General features: G+C 50.9%; 1 protein-coding gene and 1 long non-coding RNA gene across 4 annotated transcripts in view; one reads left to right on the top strand and one right to left on the bottom strand.

Annotated features, from left to right (window-relative positions):
- The first annotated feature begins 6398 nt into the window (after positions 1-6398).
- Positions 6399-20573, top strand: LOC125134330 (uncharacterized). 2 transcript variants are annotated; one of them, XR_007136608.1, is made up of 7 exons: positions 6399-6859; positions 7436-7695; positions 10086-10174; positions 14551-14966; positions 16989-17145; positions 18164-18467; positions 19070-20573. It is a non-coding gene; the product is annotated as an uncharacterized LOC125134330 (long non-coding RNA). The 2 variants fall into 2 exon arrangements; XR_007136607.1 differs by having other exon boundaries at positions 18164-18651.
- The window catches only part of BMP8A (bone morphogenetic protein 8a), a 21005-nt gene continuing 14643 nt past the window's right edge, over positions 15894-22255 (bottom strand). For both annotated transcript variants that reach the window (XM_047793466.1, XM_047793464.1), the window contains one exon: positions 15894-19171. In XM_047793466.1, coding sequence (XP_047649422.1) covers positions 19022-19171 — 150 coding nt within the window. In that variant the 3' untranslated portion in view covers positions 15894-19021. The remainder of the gene's footprint in view (positions 19172-22255) is intronic.

Below are 22255 nucleotides of genomic sequence, written 5' to 3'. Positions count from 1 at the left end.
TTGCCTCTGTTTTATTCTGACCAGTTTTCTTAATGTTTCAGTTTTCACTGAAGTAATTTTTGGATATAAATAGAGTCAAAGTTCTGTATAGCTTATCCTTTCCTGATGGGTCATAAGCAGACTACTTTAGGTTAACGAGGCTTGCAGGACTGTTGCATTGTATTCTTTTTGCTTTTTAGGGCCACACCCTTTGTGTATGGAGGGTCCCAGGCCAGGGGTCTAATTGGAGCTACAGCTGCCAACCTACACCACAGCCACGGGGATCCGAGCTGCCTCTGTGACCTACACTACAGCTCACGGCAACGCCAGATCCTTAACCCACCGAACGAGGCCAGGGATCAAACCTGCGACCTCATGGTTCCTAGTCAGATTCGTTTCCGCTGTGCCACAACTTGGGATCTCTCCTCTGTATCCTTTTATGAGAGAACTTTTATACTGGGAATAGGAGTCTAGTCTAGTCAGCACAGACCTTGGGTCTAGCACAGGAAAATCAGGTACAGGATAGGGTTGGTGTACTTCCCAAGGACAGGAGGTGACATGCGGGACCTAGCCCCTCCCTTGGACTGTTGCTTGGGGTTCACCAGTCCCCTGCTCTGTCTCCCATGGTCAGATTACCCTGTGTAGGTCCACTGGCCCAGATTCTGCAACTGGGGTTTCCACCAGCAAGTGGGAAAAGGCTCAGAGATCTGGGTGGCTGAAATCCTCAAAAAAGACCTTAACCTGCCCAAGGTCAAAACCACTCTACCTGCCCTCCCTGTCTCCCAGCAGCACTTTTTCCCCCTTCGTTGAAACTTGTCAGGCTGTCTTCCTCAGGTGGTTCCTGGAATATTCTTCCTTGGTTCGTGCCTCTTGGCAGGTGCCCTCTCCATTTCCTGACACCCAAGGTTAATGGGTATGTGCTCTCAACTGCTCTAGACCTAGCTCCCTGGGTGACGGGGTGGAGCTGTGTGCGGGGCCTGGGCTTCTGGCTGGGAACAAGATGGCCATGGGCCAGAGGGTCATTTATATGGGGTGAGCCTGAGCCTCGCATTGGGGGAGGCAGGGCTCCAGCTGAGTCCAGGTTGGGGGTAGTGTGGACTGGATGTAGACCCAGGGCCTCTGGTAGCATGTGGTGGCAGGGGCCAGGTCCTTCGTGGGGCTTTACACCCTTAGCTTGTGAATGGTGCCTGGGACCTAATGGCTTTACTGGTCCTAGTGCTGCTGAGCCCTTTCCCTTCTGATTCTGGACTCTTTGAAAGGTGAGGAGATGGGACATTGTGATCTTGCACTGCATCCCAAATTTTCATGCCCATTCCTTGAACTCTGCAGCTCCAGCCCTTTGGGTGAAGGAACTCCCAGAGTCCTTTGGGAATTAGGGAAATCAGCCTCACAGAGTGGGTTGGCGAGCTCTATGATGCTACTGTATGACAGTGCTGAAGAGAGTCCAGCTGGGGATTTCTGGAAAGGAGCACTCCATCCAGAGAGTTAAGGGCAAATTTCCTGGAGGCCCTGGGACCAGAACTGTTTCAAAGATTAGGAGTTAAGCAGCAGCTAAGATGGGAGCAACGTTGTTGCCTGAATGGAGAGCAGCAAGAGCTCCAGAGGGGCGAAGTAGTCTGGCACTTGGGAACAAGTAGTTTGGTTAAGGAAGCAAGAAGAGGCTGGAGAAGTGGGTTTAGGGCTCAGGACATGAAGGCCTTGCGTGCCATACTAAGAATTTTGGAAAATATTTAGCAGGGCAGTGATGTAATCGGACTTGCCCTTTCTTGAGTCGTGCTGACAATAGAAACTGGAAGCAGTCAGCTCATTTAAGAAACTCAAAATAACCAGGGTCTAGATGTCGGCCTGAAGAGGGATGGGAAGAGGAGTGTACCTGGCAAATCATCTTGTATACCCAAAAGACTAGGGATCCCTCCTTGCCCTCCTGGCAGCTGTCTTGCTGACAAGGTGTTGCAGTAGCCGTTCCAAGAGTGTGGAGGACATTGGTTCAAAAGTCCCTTGGTGTCTTTGCAGGTGGGCTGGCAAAGGAGGCAGACAACAAAGTTCTTCATGCTGTGTTTATTCAGTGTCTCTCATGTTCAGCTGCCTGATGCCAGGAAAAGAACTTGAGAAAAAATTGTAAGTTGTGTACATTCTGTGTATGGTTGGTATGTATTGAAGTTCAGGAGGATGTCCGTCTAGGGCACCACGGCTGGGATCTTGGTAATGAATGGAAAAGGAATGTTCTGAGGTCAACAGGACCAGGATGGTGGTGTGGCTACGGGCTGAAATTTACAGAGATGGATGATTTGTTGGACTTGAGAACAGGCTTTCTCTGCATTGGAAGCATTTGGGGGCTTTGATTTCTGATCATTTAATATATAACCTGTATAGTGAGAACCCAGTAGGAGGATAGTCATAGAAAAATCTGAAAAGATCTGGGTGTTGTTTCACACTACCTGCTCAGTCACTATACCCCACCACACCTTTTCAATAGCAGAGGGCAGCAGGGAAGCTCAGCCTCAACAGGGGAGCTTCAGCCTCTGCTCATCTGGGTGAGTTTTCCTTCAGTTGGTGTCATAGTTACATGCAAGTTTCTCTATGATCCTTTGATGTTATTTTCTTTCTATCTTTCTTTTTTGGTCTTTTTAGGGCCGCAACCATGGCATATGGAGGTTCCCAGGCTAGGGATCGAATCAGAGCTGTAGCTACCAGCCTACACCATAGCCATAGCAATACCAGATCCGAGCCATGTCTGCGACCTACACCACAGCTCACAGCATTGTCGGATCCTTATCCCACCGAGCAAGGCCAGGGATCGAACCTGCGTCCTTGTGAATGATAGATTTGTTTCTGCTGAGCCATGATGGGAACTCCTTTTGATGTTATTTTCTAAAATAGGAGGGTTTTTTGTAGTGGTTTTTTGCCATTTCTTGGGCCACTCCCGCGGCGTATGGAAGTTCCCAGGCTAGGGGTGGAATCGGAACTGTAGTCACCAGCCTACAGCACAGCCACAGCAACGTGGGATCCGAGCAGCATCTGCAGCCTGCACCACAGCTCACGGCAATGCCGATCCTTAACCCACTGAGCAAGACCAGGGGTCGAACCCACAATCTCATGGTTCCTAGTCGGATTCGTTAACCACTGAGCCATGACGGGAACTCCCTAAGATAGGAGTTTTAGACCCCACTCTGCCACTATTTATGACACTTAATTTCTCTGAGGCTTCATTGCTTCTATGCATAAATGAAAGGATAAGGCTGGCCTTTTGTTCCTTCTACTCCTGAGTTCTCTAAATTAGTAACTACTATTATTCTTGCTTTCTATCAGCTAAAATAACTTTTTAAAAAATTAAGCACTGTGCTTTTTATGGAGGTTCCCAGGCTAGGGATCGAATTGGAGCTGCAACTGCCGGCCTATACCACAGCCACAGCAATGCTGGATCTTAACCCACTGAGTGAGGCCAGAGACTGAACTCGAGTCCTCATGGATACTAGTCAGGTTCATTACCACTGAGCCACAATGGGAACTCCTAACTACCCATTTCTGCTGTTATAGAAAAGCACTGAGGATTTGCTTTTGTTGAATCTGAGTTGGCAGAGTCAAGAAATTTTCCCTGTTTAGTATTTGACCAGTGTTGCTGTTGTCATTGTTTGCAAATGACCTTTCTAGCATTCCTTGGCATTTTGGGGCTGGTAGCTGCATCACTCCAGTCTCTGCCCCCATCTTCACGTGGCCTTCTCCACTGCATGTGTCTCTGTGTGTCTTCTCTTCTTATAAGGACACTAGGCATTAATTCAGTATGATCTCATCTAAACTAATTACATCTGCATAGACTCTATTTTTTTTTTGCACTGTTAGGACACTATTCAACCCCCCATAGGAGCTTGGTGGTGACAATTGCCAAGAGTTAGGAAGTTGTGGTTGAAAGAAGACCCGCCAGGCTGGCTCAAAGTTCCCCTCGTGTAGTCAGAACGTGAAAGTTAGGTCCTGCAGTACCCCAAGCCTTCTGGCCTGGCGTTGCTGTTTCCTATTTCCCGGGTGTGTTCTGTCTCTGTAACCTGAGCACACACCTTTACACCATCAGCTCTAACAAGCAATTAGTACATGCTCCTTGTTAAATACACACAGTCTATGCAGTAGGAAGTGATCTTTTTTTTCCAGTGCTTGTGCTATTTAGTTTTCATTTGAGTGCTAATTACAAGAAAAGATGAACTGCAGTCATCAATCTTCTCGTGTTTTTCTTGTCGATACCACAGCAGCTGTTGACAACATAGTATGGCTGAGAAACTGGCTTTTACTGACGCAGTGATTGGTTGCCACTTCACAGTATGTGGGACCCTTACGCACATACTGTGTTTCCAGTTTCCACAGTTTCAAAGTTATAGAAGAAGCAAAAGTTGTCATTATTTGAAAGTATTCACTAGGAATGGACCACTTATACAATTAATTCTTACTCAGAAATCCCCCTCCCTTTAACATTTGCAGAAATAGTAGTTCCTGTTGTGGCGCAGTGGTTGATGAAAGCAACTAGGAACCACGAGGTGGTGGGTTCGATCCCTGGCCTTGCTCAGTGGGTTAAGGATCCAGCGTGGTCATGAGCTGTGGTGTAGGTCGCAGACACAGCTTGAATCGTGTGTTGCTGTGGCTCTGGCATAGGCCAGCGGCTACAGCTCTGATTAGACCCCTAGCCTGGGAACCTCCATATTGCCATGGGTGCGGCCCTAGGAAAGACCAAAAAAAAGACAAAGACATTTGCAAAAATACCAGCCATCTTTATGAGCCAGTTTCTCCCCGACATTTTTACATCTACAGCAGGGGTCAGCAAACTACAGTCTGTGGGCCAAATTGATTCTGCAGCCTGTTTTTGTAAGGCCTGTGGGCCAAATGGTTTTTATTTTATTTTTATTTTTATTTTACTTTTTTGTCTCTTTAGGAGCACACCTGCGGCATATGGAAATTCCCAGGCTAGGGGTTGAATCGGAGCCACAGCAACACCAGATCCCCACTGAGTGAGGCCAGGGTTCAAACCTGCATCCCTATGGATCCTAGTTGGGTTCGTTAACCACTGAGCCACGATGGGAACTCCCTATAGAGTGTAAGTTGATTGCAAGCGTAAATGGTGACTCTTGCATAAGAGGCAGGGTTTCATGAGTGTATGGAAGGGATTGTGGAAAACTGCTGTAGTTGGCTCTAGTCAAAAAAGTGAGGCTCTTGCTCAGTGGCTTAAGGATCTGGCATTGCTGCAACCTTGCAGATACAGCTCAGATCTGGTGTTGGCTCTAGTCAAAAAAATGAGGCTCTTGCTCAGTGGCTTAAGGATCTGGCATTGCTACAAACTTGCAGATAACCACATACAGAGGCTGTGGTGTATGTAGACTGCAGCTGTGACGCCAGTTTGACCCCTAGCCTGGGAACTTCCTTATGCTTCAAGTGCAGCCTTAAAAGAAAGAACAAAAAAGGAGTTCCCATCATGGCACAGTGGAAACGAATCCAACTAGGAACCGTGAGGTTGCAGGTTCAATCCCTGACCTTGCTCAGTGGGTTAAGGATCTGGTTTTGCAGTGAGTTGTGGTGTAGGTCGCAGACGAAGCTCGGATCTGTCGTTGCTGTGGCTCTGGAGTAGGCCAGCAGCTACAGGCCTGATTCGACCCCTCGCCTGGGAACCTCCATATGCCTTGGGTGAGGCCCTAAAAAGACAAAAGACAAAAAAAAGAAAATGAAAGAAGGCAAGACTCTTTAGATCTAGTCATTGGAAAGTTAGGCTATCATAAAGTTAAACCAATTAATAACTGAGAAAGAAATCCTACAAGGATTATGACAGGTAGGATGCTGTCATAATACTTTCTGAGTTCCCACTGTGGCACAGTGGGTTAAGAATCTCACGGCAGCTGCTCAGTGGCTGCAGAGGTGCATGCAGTTTCAACCCCTGGCCCAGCACAGTGGGTTAAAGGATCTGGCATTGCCATAGCTGCATGTCAGGTTGCAGCTGTGGCTCAGATTCAGTCCCTGGCCAAGGAACCTCCATAGTCTGTGGGTGCGTCCTTATAAAAAGCAAAAAATAGGAGTTTCCGTTGTGGCTCAGCAGGGAACCCAGCTGGTATCCATGAGGATGCGGGCTCAATCCCTGGCCTCACTCAGTGGGTTAAGGATCCAGCGTTGCCGTGAGCTATGGTGTGGGTTTTAGGCATGGCTCTGGTCTGGAGTTGCTGTTGCTGTGGCTGTGGTGTAGGATGGCAGCTGCAGCTCCCATTCAACCCCTAGGCTGGGAACTTCAATATGCCAGGGCTGTAGCCCTAAAAAGCAAATAAATAAATAAAATCACAGCCACAGCAACGCAGGATCTGAGCCACGTCTGTGACCTACACCACAACTCATAGCGATGCCGGATCCTTAATCCACTGAGTAAGGCCAGGGATCGAACCCACATCCTCATGGATACTAGTCAGATGTGTTTCTGCTGAGCCACAATAGGAACTCCCAGAAAATGATTTTGATTCCTATTGCTCAATTACTGCAAACTTGATGGCTTCAAAACAACACTAATGTATTATCACCTTACAGTTCTAGAAGTCAGAAGTCCAGAGTGGGTCTCACTGAGCTTAGTAAAGATTTCAGCAGAGCTGTGTTCCTTCTAGAGGCTCCAGGGGAGAATCTGTTTCTTGGCCTTTCCTGGGCTCTAGAGATTGACTGTTCCTTCTAGAGGCTCCAGGGGAGAATCTGTTTCTTGGCCTTTCCTTGGCTCTAGACCCCTTCTGTCTTCAAGCTGGCAGTGGCAGGGTGAGTTTTTTCCAGTGCATCACTCTGAAACTAATTCCTCTTTCGCCCTCTTCACAGGTAGAGGATCCTCGTGATTACATTGGCCCATCTGAATAATCCAGGATAATATCCTTATTTTAAGGTCAGCTGACTAATCAACCTTAATTCCTTCTTGCCATGTAATATAACATATTCATAGGTTCTGGGGAGTAAGCAGACACCTCTCTGCAGACCATGAGTTTGCCTACCACAAAACCCTTAATATTTTTGCCTTTTAAAAAAACTTGATGGGAATTCCCTTGTGGCTCAATGGGTTAAGGCATTGTCACTGCTGTGGCTCAGGTTGCTGCTATGGCACAGGTTTGATCCCTGGCCTGGGAACTTCCACATGCCCCAGGCCAAACAAAATAAAATAAAACACCCGAAGTTTATTTTTCTATTTTTATTTTGCTTGCTTTATAGGGCTGTACCCACAGCATATGGAGGTTCCCAGGCTAGGGGTCGAATCAGAGCTACAGCTGCCGGCCTACACCACAGCCACAGCAACGCAGGATCTGAGCTGCACTTGTGACCTACACCACAGCTCACGGCAACACCGGATCCTTAACCCACTGAAGGAGGCCAGGGATCAAACCTGCAACCTCACGGTTCCTAGTCGGAATTGTTTCCGCTGCGCCATTATAGGAACTCTGGTAATATGCATTTTTTTTTTTTTTAGGTTCTGAGATCTGGAAGTTTAACCATCAAATTAGATACTTTTAAATCGGGCACCTTTTCCTTTCTGGTCCCCAGAGAACTTCCGCTGCCTGTGCACCCACGAGAAGGGCTTTGGCTTCAAGGGCAGCAGCTTCCACCGCATCATCCCCCAGTTCATGTGCCAGGGCGGCGATTTCACCAACCACAATGGCACTGGGGGCAAGTCCATCTATGGGAAGAAGTTTGATGATGAAAACTGTATCCTCAAGCACACGGGACCAGGTGGGACACCATGGGCGGGTGGTGACAAGCGAGCCGGGCTGGGGCAGGATGGCTGCGCAGGGTGGGTGACAGGCCGTGGTTCTGGCTGAGGGGTCGGGGTCTGCAGGAGACCTGCCAGGTGAACAGAGAAGGGCTCAGCCTCACTAGAGCTTTAGGTTTCTGAAAGGTTTTTTGCTTTTTTAAAAATTTTTACTCATTTCTTATTGTTATAGTTAATTTACAGTGTTCCGTTGATTTCTGTTGTACAGCAAAGTGACCCAATCATACATGTGTATACCTTCTTTTCCTCATATTAGCTTCTATCATGTTCTATCACAAGTGATTGGATATAGTTCCCTGTGCTGTATTGCAGGACCCCATTGCTTATCCATTCTTTTTTTTTTTTTTTGCTATTTCTTTGGGCCGCTCCCGCGGCATATGGAGGTTCCCAGGCTAGGGGTCGAATCGGAGCTGTAGCCACCAGCCTACGCCAGAGCCACAGCAACGTGGGATCCGAGCCGCGTCTGCGACCTACACCACAGCTCACGGCAACACCGGATCGTTAACCCACTGAGCAAGGGCAGGGACCGAACCCGAAACCTCATGGTTCCTAATCGGATTCGTTAACCACTGCGCCACGACGGGAACTCCCTGCTTATCCATTCTAAGTGTGATTGTTTGCATCTCCTAACCCCCAATTCCCAGTCCATCCCATTCCCTCCCTCTCCCCCATTTTTTGCTTTTTATTTTGGCTCATTCAAGTTCACACCTGCCTCCTTTTAAGAGGAAGAGGCAAGGTCCTGGTCCTGCTGTTACAGTGATGTGTTGTTATTGTTTTTGTAACTTTTTATTTTATGTAACTTCAAGCTTACAGAAAATTTACAAGAACAAACAAGGAACCCCCATAAAGCTTTGTGTGCTTTGGCCCACATTCACCAGTTGTTTACTGGTGGCCATTGTTCCCCACTTAGTCTGGTCTCTTTCTGTATATATTTAAAGACAATGCCTGTTTGGGGAGAGCCATTGAAAAGTAAGTTGGAGGAGTTCCTGTTGTGGAGCAGCAGAAACGAATCTGACTAAGAACCATGAGGTTGTGGGTTCGATCCCTGGCTTCGCTCAATGGGTTAAGGATCCCGCATTGCTGTGAGCTGTGGTGTAGGTTGCAGATGCGGCTATAGCTTTAATTAGACCGCTAGCCTGGGAACCTCCACATGTCGTGAGTGCGGCCCTAAAAAGACAAAAGACAAGAAATAGAAAAGGAAAGAGAATGGAGACATTCACCACGAAAGTACTTCAGGGTGTTATTTCCTAAGAATAAGGCCTTTTTTTGTATTACCATTTTATATATTACCACAATTATCACAATCCGAAAAGTCACACTGATAACAATACTGTCACCTGGTGCATGTTCAAGTGTCCTCACAGTCACCGTACTGTCCTTTCCGAGGCATTTATAGTTCAAATGCATCATTTGCTCACACGGTTGTGGTCCAGCCCCCCACCCCACGTCCACACTGCCGTTTGCCTCCTCACACCCCAGGATCCTTCCCCAGGTGTGTTTCCCTCTCGCTTTCCCTCCAGCCCCACTGCCTCTCTCACGCGCTCTCCTACTCACCTGGTGCAAAATGCTGGCTGCCGAGGAAAAGCACAGGCCCGTGTACCTGATCCTGTTCACGCTGAAAACACAGGTCTTGAGGGCGCCTTGAGCGCAGCCCAGCAGTGCTCCCAGATCTCTGGTTGATCCACGTTCAAGGTCTAAGAAAACAGCCCCTTTCCTCGCTCCTCAACCCCCTAGCCTTGCCCCCCTCCCTCTCAGCTGATGGTTTTGCTTCTTATTCTACCAAGCAGTAGAAACAATCAGAAAGATCCGTTCCGTTCTCTCGGTTCTGGTCTGGGGCAGCCACTCCCCTAGGACTCGGGTCCTCCCCATCTCTCCTGCATCTTCCACTCCCCCTCACAGTGCAATACTGCCAACCTTTTTTTTTTTTTTGTCTTTTTGCCATTTCTTGGGCTGTGCCCATGGCATATGGAGGTTCCCAGGCTAGGGGTCTAATCGGAGCTGTAGCCGCTGGCCTACGCCAGAGCCACAGCAACAAGGGATCCAAGCTGCATCTTCGACCTACACCACAGCTCACAGCAACACCGGATCCTTAACCCACTGAGTGAGGCCGGGGATCGAACACTCAACCTCATGGTTCCTAGTCGGATTCGTTAACCACTGAGCCACGACGGGAACTCCAGTGTCCACTCTTAAAACTGATGCTTTACTATATGCTGAGGTGAAAGTCACAGCTAATATATCCTTTCAGCACATAATTTAAAAAAATAGTATTATGCCATAATTATACCATGAAGGAAAGTACTTTAGAATAAAAGAACTTGTATTTATTTAGCTGCACTTCTGCCCACAGCAGATTAGCAATGTGGACGGACCGACACTGCAGGATCACATCGCCGGAGTCACAGTAACATGATTTTCTGAAACAGTGAAAATCTCTTGGTAAGATTCTGAAGTAAAATAAATTGAATATTCCCTCAGTTTGTGTGGTAGGTCCATTTCCAAAAAAAATTGATGCAAACAATAAACTTCTGGATTTATGTGAAAATAGAGTTACGTTCTAGGCTCACATCCTTATAAAGAGAATTTTGTTATCTGCATGAATGTTTGTTGGGGCATTGAAAGTCTAAGAGGATTTAGAATAATTCTTGGAGACCTCTGGTGGCCTAGCAGTTAAGGACTCAGCATTGCTGCTGTGGCTCGGGTTTGATCCCTGGCCTGGGAACTTCCAGGGAAAAATAAAAGAATGCTTCATTAGGTAGAACCTGGTATTACTGATAACCAAAACCACACTTTGCAGTGTCCAAATAGCCTCGAGGGGGCAGTATTACCCTACTTAGAACCACTGCTCTGGCTAATCCCGACCTGTCCCATCCCCAGGCTTTCCATCCTTGTGTGTAGAACTTATCCTGCCCACATTGCAGTCTCCCTGCTGATCTCCCCACCCCGGGTCTGCTCTTGGACCTCCCAGCAGTGTCTCAGACCTCACTGCCAACCAGGTCTTTTTTTTTTTCAGGGCCGCAGCTACAGCATATGGAGGTTCCCAGGCTAGGTGTCTAACTGAAGCTACAGCTACTAGCCTGTGCCACAGCCACAGCAATGCCAGATCCGAGCTGCATCTGCGACCTACACCACAGCTTACAGCAACACTGGATCCTTAACCCACTGAGCAAAGCCAGGGATTGAACCCTCGTGCTCATGGATACTAGTCAGATTCATGAACCACTGAGCCATGACGGGAACTCCGCCAAACAGCTCTTGCTCTTCACCACTAAGCGCTTTCTCCCCGTCTCCTGTATTTCAGTCGGTGACCCCACCATCCACCTGGCTGCCTGGTCAGAGACTTAGGGCTCGTCCTTGCCCCCTCTCCTCTGTCCCCTGGGTGGCAGGTCCATCTGTCTTCAGTTTACCTGCTGGTCCAGCTGCCCTGCACCTTCCTCTACCACCACCACCATCCTCCAAGCTCTTCTCCCTCTTTCCACTTTGGCCTCTTCCCTCAGTCTCATCTCTGCAAGATGGTCCGAGCGGTCCTTTTTACACATAACTCTCACTATATCGCCCTCCTGCTGACAACCCTCCTGGTCCAAGTAGGAGCCCATCCGGCAGGGCACTGACCTGTGTCCTGGCACCTCTCGGACGTCTTGGACTATGCTGCTCGCCCTCTGTGCCCAGACCCCCAGAGCTCACCCCGCACAGGGTGGCAGCAGATGCCAGCTCCTCTCCTACAGCCTTGCTCTGCACCCGCAGGCTTCTCCCCTCCAGGACAGCACTCGGCTCACTTCATCCAGGAGGCCTGCTTTAACCTCTCTCTACCCTGCGCTTTCCTACCATCTTGCTCTTTTTTTTTTTTCTCTCCTCGATGTGCATGCAACACACAGAAGTTCCTTGCCCAGGGGTTGAGCCTACACCGCAGCGGTGATCACACAGGATCCTTCAACTGTTAGGCCATCGGGGAAGTGTTCCCCTTGTCTGTGAGTCTTAGATAACTGTCTCCTGTGTTCTCATTTGCTCGGCAAACGTCTGTGCCACTAGGCTTCTGAGCATAATTTTTTAAAGTTTCACTGAGAGAATTCGCATACCATTCAGTTCACCCATTTAAAGCATACATTGCAATGGTTTTTGATAAATTGATAGTTATGCAGCTATCACCACATATAATTTTAGAATGTTTTCATCATCCCAAAACAGACCCCACACTCTTCGTTTTATTTTATTTTTTGCTTTTTAGGGCTGCGCCTGCAGCATATGGAAGTGCCCAGGCTAGGGGTCGAATCAGAGCTGCAGCTGCCAGTCTATGCCAAGGTTACAGCAACGCAGGATCCAAGCTACACCACAGCTTACAGCAACACCAGATCCTTAACCTGCTGGGTGAGGCCAGGGATCAAATCTGCGTGGCTCAGTGTTTAGCAAATCCGACTAGGAGCCATGAGGTTGCGGATTTGATCCCTGGCCTTGTTCAGTGAGTTAAAGATCTGGTGTTGCCTTGAGCTGTGGTGTAGGTCGCAGATGCGGCTCGGATCCCGAGTTGCTGTGGCTCTGGCGTAGGGTGGTGGCTATAGCTCCGATGGGACCCCTAACCTGGGAACCTCCATATGCCGCAGGAGTGGCTCAAGAAATGGCAAAAAGACGAAAAAAAAAAATCTGCATCCTCACAGAGATGACATTGAGTCCTTAACCCTCTGAGCCACAACGGGAACTCCTGTCTTTTTATTATTGACTTATAAGAGTTCTTTAAGTATTCTAAATATAGGTCTCTCTTATCAGATATGTGATTTGCAAGTATTTTCTCTCACTCTGTATTGTCTTTTTACCTTATTTATGGTGTCTTTTGAAGCACAAAAGTTTTAAATTTTTATGATGTCTAATTTATCTCTTTTTTCTTTTGTTACTATACTTTTGGTATTGTAGCTAAGAAGGTTTTACCTAACCTAAGGTCATGAGGATTTACTCCCATATTCTCTTCTAGGAGGTTTTTGGCTTTAGCATAAATGGTCTTCAATTCATTTTGAATTAATTTGGGCGTATAGTGTGAGAGAAGGTGTTCATTTTCATTCTTTTGCATGTGGGTCTTCAGTTATCCCAGCACTGTTTTTGAAAAGGCTATTCTTTTCCTGTTTAATTATCTTGGGATCTTTGTTGAAAATCAGTAGACCAGGGAGTTCCTGTTGTGGCTCAACTTATTAAGAACCCGACCAGTATCTATGAGGATGTGGGTTTGATCCCTGCCCTTGCAGGTTAAGGATTTGGCATCGCCGTGAGCTGTGGTGTAGGTAGTAGACACAGCTCGGATCTGGTCTTGCTGCAGCTGTAGTGTAGGCCGGCAGCTACAGCTCCCATTCGACCTCTAGCCTGGGAACTCCCACATGCCTCAGGTGTGTCCTTAAAAAGACAAAAAAAAAAAAAAAAGAAAAAAAAATCAGTAGACCATAAATGTAAGGGTTTATTTCTGGACTTGTATTTCGTTCATCTATATATCTATCTTATGCCAGTACCACACTATCTTGTATTCTGTAATTCCATGGTAAATTTTGAATCCAAAAAGTGAGAGTCCTCTGACTTTTTCAAGGTTGTTTTGGCTATTATGGGCCTCTAGCATTTACCTATGAATTTTGGGATAAGTTTATCAATTTGTACAAAAAGTCCAGCTGGGATTTTGTTAGAGATTACACTGAATCTGTAGATTGATTTGGGAAGTGTTACCATGTCAACAATATTAAGTCTTCTAATTCATGAACATTGGATATATTTCCATTTATTTATTTATTTATTTTGTCTTTTTGCCTTTTTCTGGGGCCGCTCCCACAGCATATGGAGGTTCCCAGGCTAGGGGTCTAATCAGAGCTGTAGCTGCCAGCCTACGCCACAGCCACAGCAATGTGGGATCTGAGCCGCGTCTGGGACCTACACCACAGCTCACAGCAACGCTGGATCCTTAACCCACTGAGCGAGGCCAGGGATTGAACCCGCAACCTCATGGTTCCTAGTCGGAGTCATTAACAACTGAGCCACGACGGGAACTCCGATATCTTTCCATTTATTTAAGTCTTCTTCAGTTTCTTTCAGTGTGTTTTATGGTTATCAAGATATACATTTTATTCCTTTAAGTATTTTATTCTTTTTGATGCTATTGTAAGTGAAATTATTTTCTTTCTTTTTTTGGCCACACCCATGGCATACTGAAGTTTCTGGCCAGGGATTGAATCCGAGCCCCAGCAGTAACCTAGGTTACTGCAGTGACAGCCTGCTTTGCTATAAGGAGAAGGGAGCTCCCTGAAATTGTTTTCTTGATTTTGTTTTTCAGATTTTTCATTACTAGCATATAGAAATACAATTGATTTTTGTGTATCCTAGATTTCTTGTATCCTTCAACCTCGCTGAAATCATTGATTAGTTCTAATTTTCTAGTATATTCCTTAGGGTTTTGTAAGATTATGTCATCTACAGATAGAGATGGTTTTAACTTTCCAATTGGGTGATTTTTTTGTTTTGATTGGGGGAGCTAACTGCTCTGGCTAGAACCTCTAGTACAATGTTGAAGAAAAGTGGCACGGGCAGACGTCTTTGTCTTATTCCTGATCTTGGGGAAAAACATCTAGTCTTTTACTACGTGATTTGTTGTAGATACCCTTTATCAGCCTGAGGAAGTTCCCTATTATTCCTAGTTTGTTTTTATCATGAAAAGGTGTTGGGCTTTTTTTTTTTTTTTTGCATCTATTGAGATGATTATGTGGTTTTTATCCTTTAGACTCTGTATTAAACCAACCTTGCATTCCTGAGGTGACTCCATAGTTAACTTATGAGTGACTCTTTTCCCCTAGATTGTGGACTCCAGCAGCATTGGGACCAGTATCCCCAAGTGCCTGGTTGTGTCAGTGTTTGTTGAGTGAATGAATGAAAGGACGAACCCATATGAAATGATTGAAACAAGCCCACTCAGTGTTTCGTTGACTCTTCACTGTGTGGAAGACAAGGCATCCAAGACTGTCTGTCCCAGCGTCTGAGCCTGTCCGACTGAAAGGCAGAGAGCATCCGCACGAGACAGTCTCTGAGGGCCAGACATCTCAAATTGGAGGGAGCCGATGTGCGTTGCCCCCAGGCCTGCTCTCCATGGCCAACTCCGACCCAAACACCAATAGCTCCCTTCCTGACGTGTGACAAGACAGATTGGCTGGACGGCAAGCACGTCGTGTTCGGGGAGGTCACGGAAGGCCTGGACGTCTTGCGGCAGATTGAGGTGGGTGGCCGTGTGGGGGAGCAGGAGGGGGGCTCCAGGCCTGTAGGGAGAGGCCGGGTGGCGGCTGGGGTTGGGAGGGTGGGGCCGGGTGTCCCTGAGCCGCCTGGACCCTCCCTGCTCCCTCCCTGATTCGGCCTCTTCCGTTCTGCCCCGAAGGCCCAGGGCAGCAAGCAGAAGGTGATCATCTCCCACTGTGGGGAGTACGCCTGAGGCGCCAGAGGGCTCCTGTTGGCGGCAGCAGGGCCTTGTGTCCTGGCCCTTCCTCTGGTCATTGTGGAGCAGCTGGGTCCACTCCTGTGGCTGGGATCCACTGCCTGCAGTGTTCCTGGCAGGGGCCTCTCTGCTTAGTGTGATGTCCCTCTCACTGGTAGCCAGCTGTGGCTGTCAGGGCAGGCAGCGGTGAGGCCAGGACAGTGCCAGCCACTCGGCGCTGGTGTGATGTCCAGGAGATAAGGGGAATGTGTGTGAAGTACTCAGACTCAGGGTGGCTGGCACTGGAGGTGATGTAGGGACAGGGAACGGGCTGGCCTGAGGCCCCAGGAGGGAGATACTGGTCACAAGGGTGGCACGGGGGAACTGTCACTGTGCTTCCCTGATTGCCCTGGGATGGGGGTGTCAGAGAAGCTGGTCAGGGGCAACCACTGGGTCGTGATTGCTTACCCTGTCCTGTGCAAGGGCTTCCCCAGAAACTACCCCATGGTCATTACCCATGACCCTTGGACAGGAGGTGATCTGATCCGCAGAGCTGAGCTGCCTGGTCCAGGAGTTTTGGGCCGTGCACCCTGCAACCCGCCTTCCCGAGGCTGGGACAGCTGTGATTAACGGGGTCAGGGTTGGGAGCCTCACACCCACCTCTGGGAAGGAATAGTGAGCCCTGGTTTGTAAGTGACAAAAGGCAGAAGTCAAGGGATGGAATGCTACTGCAAATTATGTTCCCAAAGAATATTTAATAATAGAAATGCCCAAAATGTGTCATAGATTGAATACATCACCAAGCAGTGCACAGAGTATGATCCTAACTTTATAAAATACCCATATATTATATATAAAGGCAGATGGATACGTGCCAAGGAGAAAAGACTGGACAGAATTACTCACAATGGCTGTCTCTACATGGTGGGATTCTGTATTTGTATTCTGTTTTTTACTTTCAAGAGCGTCCCTGACACACGTGTAAATTAGAAAAACTTTTTTGTGTTTTTCAAAGAGGGTCAAATGCTTGGTCAGGGCTTCCCAGTAAGAACGGAAACCCCAGGAAGTTTCCCCTGGAGCTTCCTGAAGCCGAGGTGGGTGCTGTGCTGGCAGGCAGGGCCCTGGGAGGGGCGGGGGTGCGGCGCTGCCATGTCCTCGGCAGAGGCCCGGATCCCTGCAGTGGGTCACTGCCAGCTGGAACTCCCTCCACAGGGAGGGGAGGGCACAAGTCTCCTCACCTCAGGAGATTACCAAGTTTTTATTTTTTAGGAAAAGCACAGCTTCGAAGTAGATACAGCAGCACCTCCAAGGGCACATTCTGGGAAGAGTGGGTTTTACTAGGAGGGCACACAAGGGAGGCCCAAATGTGCAAATTCATTAAAAAAAAAAAAAAAAAAAATAAGGCCCCTAATGCTACTCATTGAGCACAGGTGTGCAGATCCAGTGCCAAGTGCTAGGGACAGACCTGACCCCACGCTGGCCTTGCCAGAGCAGAACCCATAGCCCCTTCTACAGAGGAAGGAGCCAGCCCTGAGGACACAGGGCGGTCAGGTCGGCGAGAGGCAGAGCCTGGACGTTGCCAGCAGGTCTGCCGGCTGCAGAACCTACCTCTCCTGCCACAGCCTCCTTTCCTGTGAAATTATAGGGGCTCTCTTGAAGCATCGCAGCCCCTTCCCTGCATAGCAGACCCCAAAGAATCAGGCTTTGCCCAATGAGCTGGCATCAGGGCCAGGACTGCACTGCGGTGGTGAGGGTGTGACCGGGTGGGCGGACAGCGGTGTGCCCCAGTGGCCTGAGCTGACTGCCCTTCTTTATGCTTCTCATGTGCAGCCTTGAAAGTGACCCAGACTGCCAGAGGCAACCAGATAAACGAGATGGCCCTGATGACCGACCATTGCCACCTCGTCGGCTTTGTGTCCTTAATCCCCTCCCTTCTCTGAAGCCTCTTCCCTTTGATGCCATCCGCTGGCCACCTGAACAGCTGAAGGTACCAGAAGTGTCAGGAAGGCCATGGCCACCAGGCTTTCGGCTTTGCGGCAAAAGGGAGTCGTATCACAATCCTTATGTTCCTGTCCCGCACCTCCGATGGGCAGGCTGGGCACGCATCTCCAAAACATTCATTTCACAAACGTTCCTGGCCCCTGACCATGCGAGGTTATGTGCTTAGGCACCGAACACACCTGACATTGACATTTGCCAACTGTTTCCAAGCCTCCACTGCCCTTGATGTTGGGAGCCGAGAGCTACTCACTAGGCCACAAGTGGCAGGCTTCATGTCCCAGGGCGGCTGGGCGCGTAGGCCCTGTCTCGGCTCTGTGAGGGGGAGGCCACAGTGCAAGCGAATCCTCTGGCTGGAAGGGACTTTGGAGACGTGAGTCCTGTGCATATCCCCACGCAGAGGCAGGAAACTGCAGCCCGGATCAGGAAGGGCAGCTCAGTGACTGAGTTGGAGCCAGAGTACAGGTCTCCTGACATTTGGGCCAGTGCCTATCCACTCACTGCCAGCCTGAGCTCAAAGTCCCTGGCTGATGGGAGCTCACCACCTTCCCTCCCAGGTCCAAGCGGAGGGGCAGGCAACTGGTCCCAAGTGAGGCCCAGTCTTCATTCCTGCTGCCAGACCTGCGCTCCCAGGGCCCAACCTTGGGACGCGCCTCCTGGGCTGTGCCCATGGGTTGGGGTGGGTCCTGGACCTGCTTTTAATGATAGGGTACTGCACAGTTTGGGCAGCTGCAGGTAAATTACAGGCTTAGCAAGTTAGAAATCAAATAAACACTGCAGCTGCCGGCGGCTGCTCCAAGGAGAACAGTGGTTTCCAGGAACCTCCCCAGCCAGCTCAGCCTAATTGCCGCCTGTCACTCCCCTGGGACAGGGGCCCTTTCTTTGGCTCACAGGCCCCAAGAAACAGGACAGGGCTCCTGGGCACACAAGGTGACGCAGACTTGGGTGACCAGCCTGTTCTTCCCTCCTGGACTCTGGCTGACACAGTGCCCACCCTCTCCCCGCAGCTGGCCAGAGGCGACCTGGGCACCATGCTGTCCTTGGTGTGGCAGGAGGGGGAAGCAGTGCATTGAACTCCGAACAGCTGCCGACTGCCTGGAGCTCTGTGCTGAGCGCTTCCAGGGCCTGTCCAAGGTCAGTGGAAGAAGTGTCCACAGGGGTGACTGATGGCCATGGGCAAGCGGACAGGCCGTGGTGGCATCTGTGCTGTGTCTGCCGGCCTGCAGCTATGTCCTTGCTTCTGCTAAGAGTTCGCTGTGTCTCAGTGCGAAGCGCCACACGGAGAGGTGGAGGGACGCGGCTGCCCCCAAGGTACATAGCTTCCCTGGGTGTGTCACATCTTCCCCAGGCAGGAGAAGGGCAGGCCCAGGGAGGGGAAGACACACCATGAGACATCCCCGCCAGCTCCGGCCGGAAGCAGGAGGCCCGTGGTCCTCTCCTAATGCGCCGACTGCCCGAAGGCCAAGTTAGGAGCCACTAACCCACTGCATCGAGGGTGTGTGTTCCTCTGACTGTGCCCCGGGAACGCCCAGTGTTGTGTTGGGAAGGGGCGGGCCCCCGGGAGCGGGGCACAGCCCAGCCTCCCGCCTTAGGCCCAGGGGCTCTCGGACAGTCCCTGGTTGGACACAGTGGGCGAGGGATGGCCAAGGACAGGTTCTAAGATGGGACTTCAGCATCACCCAGCAGGGTTGGGCGGGACCGACTGCCACACGCCCCAGGGGAGGGGCACGTACCCTAGGGGCCCTGGAGAGGACCGGCCCTGGCGGGATGTGGGCTGCCCCTGCCCGAGCTGTGACGGCGTTGGGGGGGTCCCAGCCTGTGGAGGGCTGACCAGGTGGAGGCCGGCGCTGAGGCCCGGCGTGGCCTCAGTGGCAGCCACAGGCCCGGACCACCATGTTGCGGTGCTTGCGCAGGATGACGTTGTTGCTGCTGTCGTAGTAGAGCACGGAGGTGGCGCTCAGCTTGGTGGGCGCGCAGCACGCCTTGGGGACCACGTCTGGCTTCATCAGGTGCACCTGGCGGGGGAGAGGGTGGCAGGCCGAGGCGTGAGACTTGTGGGCTCCTCCTGGGAACCCCCCCAGTTCCAGCCCCCAAGCTCTTGCCACTTGGGCTCTGACTGCTCAAGCTGCCTCGGCTCTATCTGCACCTGCGGCTGGGCAGGTAGGTGCAGGCATGGGCTCTGCCCCGACCCTGCCCTCCTTGACCTGTGCCCTGCCCACTGCCCTCAGGCCCAGCCTGGGCACCTGCCATACCCCCTCCCCTCAGACAGGACAACTCAGACCCTGCTTGTCCCCAGCACGTGTGCCGGCGCTTCTGCCTGGTGCCCCTGCAGCACTGCTCCCTGGGTCTCTGCTGCTCCCCTCTCTTCCCTGCATTTCTGTAATGTCCCTGATGTGTCTTGTCCACATCAGCTGTTTCTGGTCCATCTGCCCCTCCAGACTGAGAGCCGTGAATGTCCAAGCAACACCAGCTGACACCCAGACTTCCAGGCTCACCCTCGGGGTGTTGGACACTGTCGTTTCTCAACACAGCTTCACCCTTATAACAACGAGGGAGGGACTGTTCTGGGCAGAGGACCACTGAGGGCACAGGAGCCGCGTCACATGCACAGTCACATGGCTGACACCCAAGCTCGACTGGGACCCGGTGCAGGGATCCTGCTACCCTCCTCCAAAGGGCTCTGCCCCAAACCCAGCCCAACTGAGTCAGCTATGCAGCCTCCACACAAATATTTATCCAGAGACTTGGCAGGAAGAGCTGTAGTTCACACTGGACTCCGCACTGGGGCCCCCCGCAGAAGGGCCCTGAAGGCAGCCTCGCAGCCCATCAGGGGCTGGAGAGGAAAGGGAACCTGCTTCCACCCACCCCAACCTCCCAGCTGTCACAGAGCCTGCTGAGCAGGACCTGGACGAAGCTGTCTGATGGGGGGGGGGGTCCTGCCAGCAGCTTGGTCCCCGGTCCCCAGTGCCCAGACTTGTCCCAGAAGCCGCAGCTCGGAGCCAGCCTACTGCCAGGACCATTAGCCAATCACCAGGCTAGCTTGGGGCCCAGAGCCTCTCTGAGGCCCCTGGGGGAGCCAAGGCCTCTCTGGGGATGTCCAGCCAGACGGATGTGAGGCCCATGCTCCCCACCTCCCCATGTGGTGGCTGGGCTTGGCTTTCATAGACTAACGTGAAAGAAACCAGGCAACACTGCCCACCTGTACCAGCCAAGGGGTCTCTAAGTGGCTGGAATCTGGGGAGAGCCTCTTCTAGAATTGGGATCTGGAGAGCAGTCAGCACCACAGGGCATGGCCATTGTTTGAGTCCAGCCTAGAGCTTCACCAGGTTAGTGACAAAAAGAGGACGCCTTTTAACGAACTCAAATAGGATCCGTGAGGATGTGGGTTCGATCCCCGGCCTCGCTCAGTGGGTTAAAGATCTGGAGTTGCGTCAGCTGTGGTGTAAGTTGCAGATGCGGCTCAGATCCTGCATTGCTGTGGCTGTGGGGTAGGCCGGTGGCTACAGCTCCAATATGAACCCTAGCCTGGGAACCTCCATATGCCACGGGTGTGGCCCTAAAAAGCACACACACACAGACAAACAGACACACAAAAGAGGAAGCCTTTTGTTCTATCAAACAGGTCGATTTGAAGTGTAATGAGCCACTCCGTTCAATTCGCTCTTGAGCCAAATGAGAGACCAAATCAGAGGTTCTGTAACTTATTGGCTGTGCATCCTTGAGTAAAAAAATCATGTATCTGTGGGCCTCAGTTTTCTCTTCTGCCAAATGGGTATAATGGTACTTTTCTCACTTCCAACACAAACGTATCTCCGACACATATCTTGTGTCAGCCCTTCCCAGGGCTACTCCAGACATAGTCCCTGCTCTCATCCTCATCAGGAAGGGGAAGGAAAACAGAACAATTCAGTAAGTGGGCCCCACAAGAAGGATGCGACCATCACAGTAGTTCTCCAAGCCCTGGGAGCCTGAGCCCTGGAGCCCAAGCCTGCCTGGGATTGACCACAGAGGTGAGGCTGCAGAGTGAACAGGAGCTGGCTGGACCAGGACAGACCCCAGGAGCAAAGGCAGGGAGGTGAGGGCACTGGGACCTGGGCTGGGGGACAGAGGAGAGGTCGGCATATGGCCAGTGAGGAGCCCCGAGTCCCAGGCCAAGGGGATGGGAATTTCTTGGTCCAGAACAGGGTGGTCCAGTTTGTGCTTTAGTGCAGCCCCCTGGCTGCTGCATGGGGAATGTGGAGGGTGAGCCTGGATGGACCCACTTCCACCTCTCAGTCCCCAGGACACCTAGACCCCCCATCTCCCCCCGCCAAGGCTCCTCTTCCTACTCAGGCTGCTCATGGAGGAGCGCGGTCCTCACCCACCTCTCCTGCCTCCCTGTCTCCCCAGAGAATCTCATCTGTTTTCAGGACTCAGAGACCATGTGACCCTCTCAAATTCACAGACTCCAGACTTGCATCCACCCACCTGCCCCGCTTCCCAAGTGAGGTCTAGCAGGGCCTCACATGGCTGGGGGTGGAAGCAGAGCCACTGATTTCCTCTACCCTCTCCTCCAACCCAACACCATGGGGAGCAGCCTCCTGCACCCACTGTTCACACTGCCAGCCGGGTTCTCTGTCCTCCCGTAGGGACCGCAGCAGATGTCCTCCCTCCTCCTCTTCCCCTCTCCCTCCATGGTCCATCCTGCCACAGCTGCCCTTCTAGGAGTAAGTCAGATCCTGTACTGCTTCACTGAGCCCTGCACCGGCTTCTCAGTTTAACCTTGGATTGAATCTGCCACCTGACACCTTAGAAGGGACCCCAGGCCCAGTGTGAAAGGACCTGCCCACCCCCAACATCACTCCACCCCCCGCCAACGAAGCCTCCCCCCAAGCCAGCCCTGCCGGCCCTGAGCCCACCCAGGGGTGGGTCTGCAACCCACATCTGCAACCTACACCACAGCTCACAGCAACATCGGATCCTTAACCCACTGAGCAAGGCCAGGGATCGAACCTGCAACCTCATGGTTCCTAGTCGGATTCATCAACCACTGCACCATGACGGGAACTCCCAAGCTGCTTTCTTAATTCATTTACTCTCACTCCACGGTATCACCTTGA

This window comes from Phacochoerus africanus, chromosome 8 (assembly GCF_016906955.1).
Source record: "Phacochoerus africanus isolate WHEZ1 chromosome 8, ROS_Pafr_v1, whole genome shotgun sequence".
NCBI lineage: Eukaryota > Metazoa > Chordata > Mammalia > Artiodactyla > Suidae > Phacochoerus > Phacochoerus africanus.
The sequence above is the reverse complement of the archived record's forward strand: the minus strand, read 5'-3'. Positions and strand labels throughout refer to the sequence as shown.